This window comes from Nematostella vectensis, chromosome 1, assembly GCF_932526225.1.
Source record: "Nematostella vectensis chromosome 1, jaNemVect1.1, whole genome shotgun sequence".
NCBI lineage: Eukaryota > Metazoa > Cnidaria > Anthozoa > Actiniaria > Edwardsiidae > Nematostella > Nematostella vectensis.
Genome location: NC_064034.1, coordinates 10145257 through 10160543, shown reverse-complemented (window position 1 = coordinate 10160543; position 15287 = coordinate 10145257). Strand labels below are relative to the sequence as shown.

Genomic DNA, 15287 nt, shown 5'->3' with positions numbered 1-15287 from the left:
AAAACTGGTCTCGCCCCTTCCCCCCACCCCCGAAAATAGAAAATATGATATTAAAGAAATTTACTAAAGAAAAAGGTGAGTGAAGAGGAACCGAATTTTTAAAAAGTTGCACAATCTTTCAAGAGCTTGGCAAGCTGAACGAGACTCTTTGGTAAATACACGAGCGTAATTTGACACAATAATGAACGGCTCTTATGTAATCTGTGACGTCAGTCCGATAATGGTTTTTAGTATAACCAAATGGTATATTTTCAACATTAGAAAAGGCGGCAATACAACTCAATTTATTGATTTAAAACCCGTTTCCTTTCATTGCTATCGTAAATGTTTGACCGTCATTTGAGTAAATAAGGGGATACGACTTGTAAAAGCAATTTTCGTTTGAAGAATATTTGTTTTGTATTACATCCCAAGTATAAGAGAAGAAATAGTCGGGGATTAGATATTTGACCAGCAGTAAACTGAGCGACTAGTCTCTTTCAGTGATAAACACAACCGTGAATGCAGAATACATGAAACGATGGCTGTTATGTGTGGCAGAGTTTAGTAATAAATTGAATAAATAGAACGGGGTTATTACAGTAGAAGAAAGTCTGTCAACAAGTCAAGCACCAGAGGTCAAAGCTAGAAAATAAAATCGAGGAAGAAGACTAATTGAAAAAGAAAACGCAAAAGTTAGTTTTCGATATATCAGGCAATATATGACACAGCAAAGAAAAATAAAACACATACAAAATTACCCCTTAACAACTTCGGTAAGAGCTAAAGTCGCCTGATCACACCATACTAGCGTATCTATGACAACTCAAACACAGCTGCCCGTTACCAAGGAGACAAGACGGCGGACTGGTTGTTTATATCAGCAAACAAATTCATTACGAGAAAAACTAAGACTGATCGCCCATCTCTAGGTTCCTTATCGCAGTTTCGGTTTAAGTTGTCATTTCCGAAAACGATTTAACAAACTTCAAGCAATAAAAGAATGGAGCAAAGCTAGAAACTGATTAGGACTGTTGAATAAATAAAAAAGGAAGAATTTCTCTCGGATCGCTCCTAAACTTACCGCCATTCGATAGCGAAGGTGTCGAAAACTGATGAATTATTGTTGTTGCCCTTTTTTCCTATTTAAGCTCTTTAATGGTAAAATAGAAAGAAAAAAAGTTTATCTCAAAAGCTTTATGGAGAAATGGAGTTTTACTCAAAAGCTTTTCGAAATCATGAGAATTTTACGAGATTTTTTGTATTCTGAACGTTACAAGTACCGCAGGCAATATTCCCATTTTGATGCTCGAATTGTGTTTATTTACTTTAACTAGGTTTCTACGGCGCGATTTCCATATTCGTATTCGAACGAAAGGTGAAGAATTTCATTTGAATTTGCCAGAAGAATGAGCCAATCAGAGACACGTATGTTTCTATTGAAATATAAATAAAAAGCAACACGCTCGCTGATTGGTCCACAGGCTGACAGCACTTGAATGCCATCTATTCAGAGTTTACCAAAATGACTAAAGGGTGGAATGGAAAAGGCGCGTTTTTATTGCGAATCTAATTGCCAATCGGCTTGTGGGTCCTGAATATTCATGGGACCGCAGGTGGACTTTTCTTGCTGCCTAGTAATGGTCAACTGAAATGCTGATTCGAGTCACAGTAAGTCTCAAGCGGACAACATACACTCGGCTGAACAGCATTATTCAATTTCTCCGTTATTAACCATCCTCAGATCCTGTTAAGAGGTTTGGTGTGTTTTGAGACGGCGTGGAAGCAGATTTTTCGTTTCTTCTTTTCTTTTTTTCAGTTTTGTGTAAATACAGCGAGGTAGTCGAGACTTTAGCAGCGGAAAAGTCCTAAATACGGACGAGCATGTGGCAGCGGACAAGTGAGCGATAGGATTTAAACCTCAATCCACGTCGCCTGAATCGCTATATAGTCAGACCAAGCACAGGCTATAGCACCGAAAACTGAGGATTTGCCAATGGAATATGTGGAAGTGGAAGCGCAACAGTAAAAAATGAGTGATTCAGACGAGGGACAGCGCACTACTGGGAGAGACATAATTATTATCAACTGTGGCGGAGTACGGCATGAAACGTTTCGAAGCACACTCCGTAACTTTCCTGATACGAGACTTACGTGGTCCGTTGAATCTACTCGCAATAATCCAGATTATGATCCGGAGAAAAACGAGTTTTTCTTCGATAGACACCCCGGAGTATTCGCACAAATTATGAATTTCTATCGCACTGGAAAACTTCATGCACCTCACGATGTATGCGGGCCTCTTTTCCAAGAAGAGCTTATGTTTTGGGGAATCGATGAGAAACAAATGGAGCCGTGCTGCTGGACATACTACACACAGCACAGGGAGGCACAAGAAAACCTCAAGTTTTTTGAGGGTGTAGATCTGTCGGACGACGAGGGATCCGATGACGACCTTCATAATTACGGTGAATGGCAACATAACGTAGAGCAAGCGTCTCTATGGCAAAGATACAAGCCTAAGATTTGGTCAATGTTTGAAAATCATCGCTCCTCGCGGATGGCGAAGGTAAGACCACAGTTACGAGTGATTGCTACACGAACGCTAATAGTCACAGTTTAACGGCAGCGGTTTTAACAGACGCATTGCTAAATCTTCGGGATGATTTTCGATTCCTTGTTGATGATGTATTAGCATAGCTTTGTGCCTAGCGCGGCCAGTACCACCTGTATCCAACGTTATCTTTCTTGCGCATTTCAAACATTAGACGGCAAACCTAGACTCGCCAATAATCATTTTAAGAACTGTGTTAAAATATAATAAGTTGCAAATAAGCATCCCAATTCAACCTGAGTCATGAAAAGCATGTGATATCACGAAACGCTTTCAACATACTACACGGTTGATTTTACACAATTAAAAAAGGAACACTGTTTTTAGACGTGCGATAAAATTGAGATAGTAAGAAAATAGACACTTAGAAAAGTGCATATATCTGAGTTATTAAGGCAAAATTGAGAGATATCTGACTAGTCTTATTAAATTTCCTATCGCTAATGCAATTACGTTCTGAGTATTTCTAACTATCAATTGGTCGTCTTGTGCACTAAGCTAAAGCCCAAGGTAAATATGGCCAAAGGCACGACACGACAGTTCTGAATAATCATGCAGAATTCTCATCTAAAGACAGCGTTAGAGACTCAACACACTTTTGCACAGCATCTCTCCCAAATGTAGGTTTTACAATAAGGAGGGATATCTTCGAAACCTCGCTTCCTAGATCCGTAGGTTTTTTTGTCTGCAGGCGTTTTTTGTAACCCGACAAGTATTGATTTCCAAAAATAATAATTTCATTTTGCTTACTTAGGGACAACGCGACTTTTCCAACGTTTGCCATTTTGTTTTTCTTTCATTTCTTACTCGGCTGTTCATAACTTGTTTTCGTCCACGATTGACATCCGATAAGTCCCCGAGAATTTCGAGAACAAAAAATTCGGTGCGCGTCAAATATGCTCAAAAGAAATAAGCGAAGGTTCTATTTTCATGTTCAGCAAATATACTAACACTAACACGGGTCTCATGGTACACACACAATAGTAAGCCTTCTTATCGTCTTTTCCCCAAAGAGTAAATCCTTAGCTAGAACAAGAAAAAGATGACAGCTGATAAGTATTTTGTGAGATTTTGTGCTTGGTCATAACCCCTCGTGCTGTTCGTACAGACTTGGAAAATGCTACACTAAGGATGTACACAATTTATGTAATTGACGCAATTCTCGCACCTTCTCTCCCCTCAACACAGCAAGATATAGAACGAGTACCGGTAAAGAAATGAATAACCATTAGAAATCCAAAGAAGGAGGTTGAAACCGGTGTCTAGATTTAAATTTATCCCCTCGAATAAACACTAACCAGTACACATTAATACTACGGGTTACGTATTCGTTACATAACCTTGGAAACCGCGGGGCCGTACACAGGCGTTACTATGGCAACTTGGCGCCTATAACCAGACCAGCTGATTCTTCACGAGGAAGATGCTCGAAAATAATCGCCGAAAAGCGACAGTCGTGGGAAGTTAGGGACGTATTCAAAACACTGAAGTACTTTATTCACTTTTACTCGAACAGGTGAAGGAAGCATTCGAGTTTTTCGGTCTCATGCTGAGTGCCTCATTTGGCCGCCAGTCGGAATAAACAAATCCATGAGTAGTATGAGGGCTAAAGAGTTTTCTGTGAGCCGCCATTTTGTGATCGTAGCAAAATACCAAGTAAGAAAAAGCATCCATTTCCATCGGCTGATTTGAGGAGGTTAATGCGATATTTTCGATTAAACTTGGTCAATATAGTATAAAAATTCATTGTTTTTAGTTGGCTATTTCAGATTTCATAATTTGTCCTCCACTTGTCGTGTATAAAAACAATTATAAAGGTGTGGCTGACCAGGACTCTTTAATCGAGCTTTAGAAAGGGGGGGGGGCTGGGACGCTGAAACTGACGGCGTAGGAAAGAGATAAGACTTTGAGCGAAACACAGGGCATGACGAAGGGGAACACTGCATGTCGTCAGTTACCATAGAAACATGAGCATAGAGGCGAGTGGCTTGAAGCGTGAAGAGTGAGAATAAACTGCATGTGGTCAGTTACCACAAGGGAAACATGAGCATAGAGGCGAGTGACTTGAAGCGTGAAGAGTGAGAATAAACAAGAGACTCAGGATGGAGACGGTACAAAGACAAAATATGGCAAGAATCGGCGCAAAGGGAGAAAAAAGGAAGGAAACCGTTAGAAAAGGAGAAAAAGAGGAAGGAAAGAAAACTCATTTAAAACTCGCGCATTCATTAATTTTGTGAGGCTAGAGACCGACACTTTGCTAAGTTAGGTAGCGTAAATATTTATGGAAATTCTATTAACTGTTTGACAAAGTTACTGTAGCTTTATGCAAGCAGAGCATATAAACAACGCAAAAAACATAACGCCATTAAAATATTAAGAGACCTCGCAAGGAATGTTTGCCTTAGTTAAAATATTTAAAAAAATACTTTAAAAAAACGTCAAAATATGAAAAACCCTACCCTGGTCCCAGAGCCTCGAACGTCTCTCTATTTAGTGGCCAGCGAAATAGAAACACGTTCGAGGCTCTGGAACCAAGGTAGAGAAAACAAACCATTTGAAAAGAAATAGAATTTGCCAAATCCTAAATGGTTTCTATGGTTGAGACGTTGAGACTTAAGATAAGAGTTTCAAAAGAGCTTGCTTGCAAATAAAGAACACACTATTGAACAATCGCGCAGAGATTAAAAGCAAGCGCAGGCATTAAGCTTAATTGGTTTGCTATTGGTACCGATGTGTTAATGAGATAAGTGCGCGAGTCGCGCTGTTTTGCGAGAGTGGAAAAGCAAACTTGAAGGATCCACGATCTTGGTCGTCATGCAATCTACCTCCCCTGTGGCTTGCTATCAATAACAGATTGACATCGTTTGCCAATGCCTTTTTGAAGGGCCACCGAATGGTCCCCCGAAATTTCGATGTGCTCGCAGTTTTCGGCAAATGCTCGCATGCTCGCCCATTTTTTCCGCCGGGCTCGCATTGTATTTTTGTATGTGCTCGCTGCTCGATTATTTAAAAAGTATAAAAATGCTCGGTCTCACATAAAAATAACGGACTCGCAAGCGCTCGCCCCATTCGGGGGCCCTTTTTGACGGTAGTATAGTTACCTAAACAGCAATCTCATTAAGGAAGCAAAAAGTGTGTTTTGGCGGAATAAGAAATTAATCGATTTTTTGGGCGTGTAAATACACTAGACATTTTAATAAACACTGAACCTTCTAAATATCATTAAAAGTTGTTTGTTTGCTTGTCAAAATGTACATTAACATGACGCCAATTATATAGGTAACTTTACATTTTCTGGTGTACAAAATTATTAATCTGATAATTCATTAATATTTCATGCTCAAAGTCAAAGAAAGCGCAACAATTTTAGAGCCCTTTCTTTTCTATATTGGATTGATTTGCTCTTTTTTTCCGTAGGCTGATTGAGTAGGGATTTCCCAGGGGAATTTGATTTCTATATCTTAGTGCTATACTCGAGTATTCGCTTGTGGTGTCGAGTTTAAGGATATGCGGAAGGAAATTGAATTTATTCGAATCTTTAACAAGACATTTAGTTCCGTTTCAAGTTTAAGAAATAAGACTTTTGTCATGTCTCACCGTTCAAGTGAACAATTTGTAATATCAATGCGTTTATATCAGTCGGGAAAAAAAACTGTTGTACCGCGAACGGCGGTAATACAAAAAGTAGGGACCTACGCATCGTTAACATTCTTATACCGTTCGAATTATTATGAAGTTTTTTTTATTTCAATCTAAGCAAAAATGATAAATTAATGGGTTGATTGATGCTTTTCCATTTGTAAGGAAAGGTCTCGGGTAGCCGATGGCCAAAGACAGCTATAGATGCTACGATTGTAAGAAATAGTAATGATTGAAAAAATATATCTTACTAATCTTAACGGTTTGCCTTGAGGGTCTGGGGAGTCTCATTGCTAGGTCAATAACAGATACTTCTACTTCGTTAAACATTAAGCCAAATGAATCATACATTGTTTGTGTTTGGTTTTGGTCTTATTTTCCCTCTCTGCTGTTTGTGTGTTTGTTTGCTCTTATAATTCGCATAGAAAAAAAATGTATTCATAAAAAAATTGGTTCGTCGACACACAACCTTACTTCGAAACACTTTTATCTTCTTTCTATATGACAAATGAAGGCAACCCTTTTCTATTAGCCCTAACAAAACAATTTTTCTAAAGATCGGGATGAGTTTCTTGCCTTATCTCCTTTTCATACACATTAATTACAAGCTGATTTAAGAGAGAGGAATAGATTGAAATTATGAAAGCTTCAAAAGACAACAGGCAAACAATAATGCTGGAGGGTTTACGTAACCTGAGGGTTAGGGCTAGCTAACTAAGATATCTCGAGATGTTGGAAGGGATATCATATCTTTGTGATGCATACAATAAAAACCCGCGTAAAAGAAGCCAGTAATTTTAATTACTAAAATTCTAATTACTTAAAAGAGCATACAGACTGAAATTTGACGTTATAACACATCAGAATAAAAGAACCTGTCCTACGACCTTTTTTAACCAAAAATGTCAGTATATGGATCCTCACTTTAATTTGAATTGATAATATCTAAAAACTCTTTCACATTGTTGAATTTCCCTAAATGTTGCTAAGAGACCGCACTCGGTCTTCAAGTAACTATTCCATTTATGGTCACTAGACATCCTAGTTGGAATATAGTACCTAATCAGTCGACATTGTGTAGTCTCTCGAGCAGCGTTTGGTTAATGGGAAGTAAACCGAAAACTGGTTAAAACATCACAAATTCCGAGTTATCATTGTTTAAGAACCAATTTCACTTGCACTTTGGCAGCGAAAATGGACTTTGGGAAGCAAGACAAAGCACGGGTAGCTATAAAGGCTATAAGCCTTTGTGTCTTCTGTTAATTTAGAGGAGAGTTGCTACGAGTCGGATATATGTGGGCGATTGAAATTGTTATATAATCAGCCAAGCGGGGGTTGGTAGCGCCCTAAGGGGAGGCTATCTCCATAGGAAAGGATCGCTTTCACACGAAAATTCGCATTTCCTCAGACTTTAATAAATCAAGCAATCATGGAGACCTTTTTTATATATTGAAAATTAACTGTTTTTCAGGTGCCGCTATCTCCCCACGAGTGCTGAAAACTTTAGCTGGCATGATTAATGAAGGAACTTTCTAAGATCCATTTCAATAAATCAAGATTAAAGTTTAATGAGGCTTAATGCTGGCGTAATTATCGGTGGGAAACCTGCAGGTTTAGCAATACTCACGTTGGCGAGATGTCTGTAGGGACACTTAGCAAACTTACTCACTAATGGACCATTCACATGACCGCTAATGTCACGAGCCCTTTTTCAGCCTTATTACATGATTGACACCTTTTCCATTGTTCTTGCAAGTCCTTTATTTCAGTAAAATACCTATGAATAATTTACATTCTTAAAGACCGGGGAGGGCTTGATGTATCAGCAGGAAAAAGCGGGGAAAAATATGAGGTTAACTAGAATGAGGAGAAGTAGGTTAATAACTAGATATTAACCGTGAATACTAATGAAGGACCATCATATTGAACCTTGAGTAGAAATGAGCAAAAAACACAACTTTTTCGTCACAGATTTGTAACAAGAACGATTGATTATTAACAATGATTATTAACAATGTCATGAAAGCAAAATTTCAATTTGTAACCCTCGAAATTCAACAAAAACTTCAGCAAAATTTTGTGCCCCGGCAAAGTTAGGCTATGGTGTGTCTATCTGAGGCGTCTACTCACTCGTTTCGCTTGTTTATTGCGTCGACATTACAGTTCTTGAAAATAGATATAAGGCGTAATAAAAATATGTCGCTCGTCTTCGCTGTCAGTGAGCTCAATTCTCGCAGTGTTTTCACACTGCAACTCCGAGTTACGAACATTTTGCAATTAAAATGCACCTTTGTGAATTGAGTCCATGCATGGAGCAGCCCCGCTCTGTCTAAATGTTAATTTTGATTGTGTACAGTATTAATCTAATGAGCTTTTCAAATTTGTGCAATCAACCACCAACTCTCCTAGGTTTTCTTGCAGGTCAATAATAACCTGAACCTTGTTTGATTTCCAAAAAAGTCAACAATTATTGAGTTTTGTCTTTTTTTTTTTTTAATTGTTGTTTACTAGGTATAGATCATGTAATAAGCCAGTGCGCCCTCAGGCTGTTTGCGAAGGCAAACTGCCTTCGTCCTCGGTATTTAACCCTTACATAACCTTTGTTATTGTATTCATTTAAGACAAATTATGAGAAGAAATCTCAAAATAACCACCTATAAGTAAAATCGTATGCATTTTTTTTAACAAATTCAACTATAAAAAAAAACACGAAAAAGCTTCCCTAAATCAGCCGATTGAAATGGATGCTTTTTCACACCTGGTATCGAATCAGATGACAAAATGGCGGAGGCCTCTTTAATAGCTCAGCACAATACCATAAAAGGGACAAAAGTTTACAGTCAAACAAGGCTTGAAGTGCCTAATTCTTTCTTGAAAGCGTTTTTTCGCCTTACCCTGCATTCCTGATATTCTAGTAAAGTGTTCTAGCCCTTTCCATAGACCAATAAAAAAAAAGAATTTTCACGACTGCGAGGAAATCAATTAAAGACAAAGATACAAAAACACACCCTCTTCTTATTTACTGGGATCATGCATTGCCGAAACAACTCCCATTTTTCCTTCTATTAAAAAAAAGTTTTGGTGTATCTTAGGGATTCATCATCGTATTTGTCGTTGCGGTCTGTGATATGTAATGTTTTCCTTCTGTTTTCAGATAATGTTTGGCATATCCCTGGGGTTCATCATCGTATCTGTTGTTGCGTACTGCGTACAGACGATTCCAGAGATCAAAGATCACCATCCACAAGTTAACGTCTCCCTAACGATACTGGAGCTGATCTGCGGTATCTGGTTCACACTAGAGTTCGGTATCCGAGCTGTAGCAAGCCCAAGTAAACGAGAGTTTGCATTATCATTTGAGAACTGGTTGGACTTCATAGCTATCCTTCCCTTGTTCGTGCGTTTGGCTCAAGGCTGGGAAGATTACCCAGCGGATAGGCCGTCTGACTCGTACCACTACCTGGCCAGTCTAAGGCTATTTAGACTTGTGCGCTTCTTTAAAGTCAATCTCGGTTTTCAAATTCTAAAGCAAACCATAATTGCTAGCAGCCGTGAGTTACTTTTGCTGCTATTACTGCTGTTGATCCCGGTGGTGATCGGTGCGAGCTTTGCCTATATCTCGGAGAGAAAAGCTCAAACAGCGTTCAGGTCAGTCCCTGAGTGTTTCTGGTGGGCGCTGATTACCATAACGACGGTAGGGTACGGAGACATGGCACCCAAGACAACTCAAGGGAAGCTCTTTGGGTCCATAGTTGCGGGTCTGTCCATCCTCATTACTGCCCTCCCTATCTCAATCATTGGAAGCAATTTCTCGCTTTACTACGCGCATGCACAGGCTAAGATGAAGCTACCGAAGAAAGCGCGGGGAAAGCTGTTTGGCGCGGCGAATGTGTTGATGTCGCAGTCAGCGCGGCCTAGCGATGATATGAGTACAGATAATGCTGCAGAGAAGGATGAACATGTTGCACCGACTATGAACGGCGGGATGAACGAGGAGTCGATCAGGATGAACAACTTCAGAAGGTAAAAGAAACGCAGAAAAGCTTATGTACGGATAGTTTATTATGCAGTTTTTTGTGTTATTGATTCTCTCTTCATATAGACCTGGGGTACAACTCGTGTGTCGGTACATGACTCATTGTGCAGGTGGTCCCTAGGTACAGCTTGTGTGGTGAAGTGTGTTATTATATGGCTCACTGTGAAGGTGGTCTCTAGGTACAGCTTGTGTGGTGCAGTGTGTTAGTGCATGGCTCACTGTGAAGGTGGTCTCTAGGTACAGCTTGTGTGGTGCAGTGTGTCGGTACATGACTCATTGTGCAGGTGGTCCCTAGGTACAGCTTGTGTGGTGCAGTGTGTTAATGTATGGCTCACTGTGCAGGTGGGTCCCTAGGTACAGCTTGTGTGGTGCAGTGTGTTGGTGCATGGCTCACTGTGCTGGTGGGTCCCTAGGTACAGCTTATGTGTTGCAGTGTGTTAGTACATGGCTCACTGTGCAGGTGGGTCCCTAGGTACAGCTTGTGTGGTGCAGTGTGTTAGTACATGGCTCACTGTGCAGGTGGGTCCCTAGGTACAGCTTGTGTGGTGCAGTGTGTTGGTGCATGGCTCACTGTGCTGGTGGTCCCTTGGTACAGCTTGTGAGGTGCAGTGTGTTAGTGCATGGCTCACTGTGCAGGTGGGTCCCTAGGTACAGCTTGTGTGGTGCAGTGTGTTAATGTATGGCTCACTGGGCAGGTAATCCCTAGGTACAGCTTGTGTGGTGCAGTGTGTTGGTGCATGGCTCACTGTGCAGGTGGTCCCTAGGTACAGCTTATGTGGTGCAGTGTGTTTAAGGCATGACTCACTGTGTAAAGGCACACTTGCGCTTTACATGTTTACTTCATAACACTCACCATATTATGCCACGTCGTTATATGTGCCATTGATCCTAACCCCCCTCTCTTTGGTCCTGCAAAAGCATCAAAGCTTTAGTATTAGATATCTTGCGCGGGTAACTTACAGGCAGTATTCAAGGTACTTCTAACATTTTATTACAACTTATTTATATCTTAATCTCAATGCTAAGATATAAATTACTAAAGTAAATCATCCGTCGCCCCAGGGCTCGGCGAGCACGGTCTTCACTGTACGCAGGAGGAGTGGTACCTAGGATGTCACTTCCAGCACGCACGCGCAGTAACGAGGACCTTCACGCGGGTAAATCGTCTCCCCCAGACGACCGTAAGAAAAGTTTCACCAGCACTCAGACTACGACTATTGATACTCCCCCAAAAACCCCTCCGCACTTCGGCAACAGCCTTACGGTGGAGAACCCGGATGTAACCGAGAACATTCTAGATCTGTCGTGCTCCGAGTTCGGGAGCACAGGAAAGATAGTACACAACGAGTCAGACGAGTTTGACTTAGACGACATTGACAGGGCAATGACTGCAGTGGAAGAGACGGAAAAGCGGGACCGCGCAAATGGTGGACGGCCCGGAACGCCGGTCAAAAGAACGGTCAAGCATTCAGTGCGGTTTGTAAAACCGACGTTAACGGTGACATTAGACACGGATCTTGGGAACGTCAACGATTCATTTGTTGAGGAAGATCCGGAAGCAGAACAGGCGGAAGGTGGATCTGGAGCGAGGGCGAGGCCACAAGAGGGAAAAAGAGCATCATCTCCAACTAAAGGTAACAAGGTTGAGCCGACAGGTCCAGGGAGAGGACGTAGGTAGCCACACGATCAGAAAGGTAGGCCCTGAAGGGCCGACGGTAAGCGAAAGGCGTTCAGTCAGAGGGACGCAAAGGGGTTGCTTGGCTAGACCAAGCATCCTTCTGAATGTCAAGAATCGGGGCATACTTTAAATAAATGCTTGCCCGCTTTGGATAGTATCCAAATTACATTCGAAAAAGGGAGACCATTCAGATTGACATCTCACAACAAATCCTGGACAAGAAAGGCATATCCCCAGGAGGGAGAAGAGACTGAAGGGGTAAGCCGTTACTTATTGCGAAGATATCAAAGAACCAATCAAACATCTATATATGTTAGTAAGGACGCTGTACTAGGTAAAAATTGTGATCGCCTGCAGGAGAAACAGTTCCTTGCCAGAAAAAGGATACTCGTGCGAAATCTAATTATTACATGCTTCATTTTAACGGTAACATTTCAAGGGGCTATATAAGAGGGGAGACGGAAGCTAAAGCACGAGAACCCCTGGTCATTGCCCGTTAAAAGAATAAGAGCATTAAAACTTAGCGTGACCAATAGGAACTGAAAGTACGTCGCGCGCTACCGTGACCACCAAGACAAAGTTTTACAATGCGACTCGTGCCCCCCTGACAGATTTGTGTGATAATGAGGGAGTCATATAGAAAATTTTAGCCTTGGGTTTGATCTAGTTTTCTTAGCATTCGCCAAAATGTGACAGTTCGCCGGTAAAACGCCGCCATTTCAAAACAATAAGGCTGGTTTAACCGCGCGGCACTGGAACTAGTCTTGCGTTTTTCAGCACTGTCCACAAAGACAAAGTTATACAATACGACGCTCGCTACCGTGGCCACCAAAACAAAGTTATACAATACGACGCGCGCTACCGTGACCACCAAAGACAAAGTTATAAAAATGTGACGCACGCTATTCTTGGTTTGCAAACACGTGACCTTGTCGTATGCAAATTAGCTAATTTGACCGGGTTTCCTGTGGATGGAGGTTTAACAAAAATTCAATATGGCGGTCGTACCACCACCAACCGTAGCGATGTGAATCTTACCAGGAGAAAAGGGGTCCAAGTGATGTGAGAGCTATAAAGGAAAGAAGCATTTTATGTTCCTCACCCATATGTACCAAAGTTTCGGATTTGCAAGATATGTTTCCGTTGTTTTCCTGTGAACTAAGTGCTACCGGACATTCCTGTTGGGCGATCGAGATCGTTTGTAAACATCTTTGGAAAAGCATGTAGGTTTAGATGACTTCTTTACCGCCGAGACACGCAGAAGATAAAGGCTTACATTTATGATATTGTTCTTTTGGCTTTAGTAGATGCATATGGCTGGTAAAGTTTTCATTTTTTGTTTTCAAGTTTTTGGATCAATGGGTAAACAGAATAGTTTTTGGCAGTTATAGTAATTTACTTACTTCTGATAAATATGGATGTAATGCATTTGCAGACTTTTTGCTAACTTTGATATTTGGATGTATAATTACATTGTGATTCAGCCCTGAACAGAACAGCCCTGCTTAAGTTGTATAGATTACACATTTTTATGTATAAAATCAAAGAGTATAATTTCATTGTGATAAATCTGTGTAACTCTTATTGATACTTCATTGGTATTATTTATTTATGTTTTTATATAAGCTTACAGTACACTTGCTGTTGTTTTCATTATTTCAAGAATTAACATAGTAATTTGTAAAAGCAAAACTAAGAACATCTTTAATAACAATTTAGTTAAAAACACTCCATAAATAAGAACAGCCCTGCTTAAAGCCGCATTGTCGCCAGTTTACTTCCGGAGGTCCGACGGAAACCTCAACCGTCAAAAGACAAAATAATCTATTAGAATCCAAGATATTAAATAGGCCATCCGCTCTAAATTATCAGTCACATCATCAAAGAAACTTCCAAAAGACACACTGCTTTCAATATTTTAAATATTTTTTTGCATTTTCCGTTAAAAATAATCGGATATTGTTAAGTAATTGACCGGAAGTAAACTGGTGACAATGCGGCTTTAAGTTGTATAGATTACACATTTTTATGTATAAAATCAAAGAGTGTGTTGTAGGTAAAATAGTGTGTTTACCTGCCATACTTTGGTTCTGATAATTATAATGGGTAAATTTAAACCTATTTATTATTATCAAAATAAAAATCCCTTAACATTGATCTATCATGAATGGGAAATGGAAATTGTAAACAAATTTGTAACCATTGATGTTAATCTTATTTTTCGAAGTTTAAAATCATAACCAGCACAATGATTAGTTAACTTGGTGTCATGTGGTCACAGTATTTATTGAACTAGCTACCACAAATCACAAACAGCAAATCTATTTAGCATTTTCTTCTCAATGAAAATGCATTTCTAAAATATAGGGCTTTTGAAGTCGATGTCCACAAAAACACACATAGCTGATTTGTTATTTATTTATTATTATTTTTTTTTGGGGGGGGGGGGGGGTTGGGACTGCAATTTATCTTCTGTGGACTAAAATATGTGTCAAATGCCACTGTTGGCTTTTATTAGTAAAGTGAGGGAAATGCAGTACTTAATAAGCATTTCTTTGAGAGTCTATGGGCATGTTTCATAACCACATAGGAATCATTAATTGGAGCAGATAGAGCTACATCACATTTTCCAACCCAGTGCATTTGTTTATCTAATTTAAATTACAAAATAGTTTGTGCAAACCAAATCAAAAGGTGCAAAACAAATGTAGATGTGGTAAAAAAAAGTTTCTTCAGAAAATTAAGTGCATCCCTTTTTTTCTAAATATTGTGATGTTATTTATTCACAAATAGTTTGTGCGAATGTCACACTGATTGGCTTATGAAGTCGGTGACAATCAGATGACACGATTCTCGCATACTTATTGACTCACTTCACAAGACTGTCAAGGTGGCCACGGTAGCGCGCGTCGTAACAGATAGTACGTTTCTCGCATCCTTATTGGCTCACTTCACAAAACTGTCAAGGTGGCCACGGTAGTGCATGTCAAACTTAAAACACCACGCGCAGACTTGATGTGCAGGTGACGATTCGCCCCTTGAAGTGTGCGTGTATAAGTTGAAACGAACTTTGATATATTTATCTGAGCAGAAAAGGTTACAATCTATCGGGACTGTTATCGTCATACGAGTCTCAAAACTAAGAACATTTAAAAGAAAATTATCAGCTTATTTTATCAGTTTTCCCACTTATGGTAATAACCTCATAAATATCGAAATATTGACTCGGATTTATTATAGTTAATTTCAATAATTAAGAGTCACTAATGAATAGTGTTTGTACTTTGTTATGCACGGCGCATTTTGTGCTATCCAAGCGATCAATGTGGTAATAGTTTTTT

At 39.9% G+C, this 15287-nt stretch overlaps 2 protein-coding genes and 1 long non-coding RNA gene across 3 annotated transcripts in view; 2 read left to right on the top strand and 1 right to left on the bottom strand.

The window, feature by feature from the left end:
* The window catches only part of LOC5520285 (armadillo-like helical domain containing protein 1), a 65866-nt gene that overhangs the window by 43535 nt on the left and 7044 nt on the right, over positions 1-15287 (bottom strand). Inside the window, exon 2 of the mRNA XM_048731358.1 lies at positions 11122-11177. The gene's annotated coding sequence lies outside the window, so the exon portion shown is untranslated. The remainder of the gene's footprint in view (positions 1-11121; positions 11178-15287) is intronic.
* On the top strand, positions 150-13018 carry LOC5498275 (potassium voltage-gated channel protein Shaw). The gene is made up of 3 exons (XM_048731336.1): positions 150-2548; positions 9387-10255; positions 11331-13018. Exons 1-3 carry the CDS (start codon positions 2012-2014, stop codon positions 11944-11946), a joined length of 2022 nt encoding a protein of 673 aa, XP_048587293.1. The 5' UTR covers positions 150-2011; the 3' UTR covers positions 11947-13018.
* LOC116603771 lies at positions 5944-9174 on the top strand. Its single transcript, XR_004290787.2, has 2 exons — positions 5944-7456; positions 7704-9174. It is a non-coding gene; the product is annotated as an uncharacterized LOC116603771 (long non-coding RNA).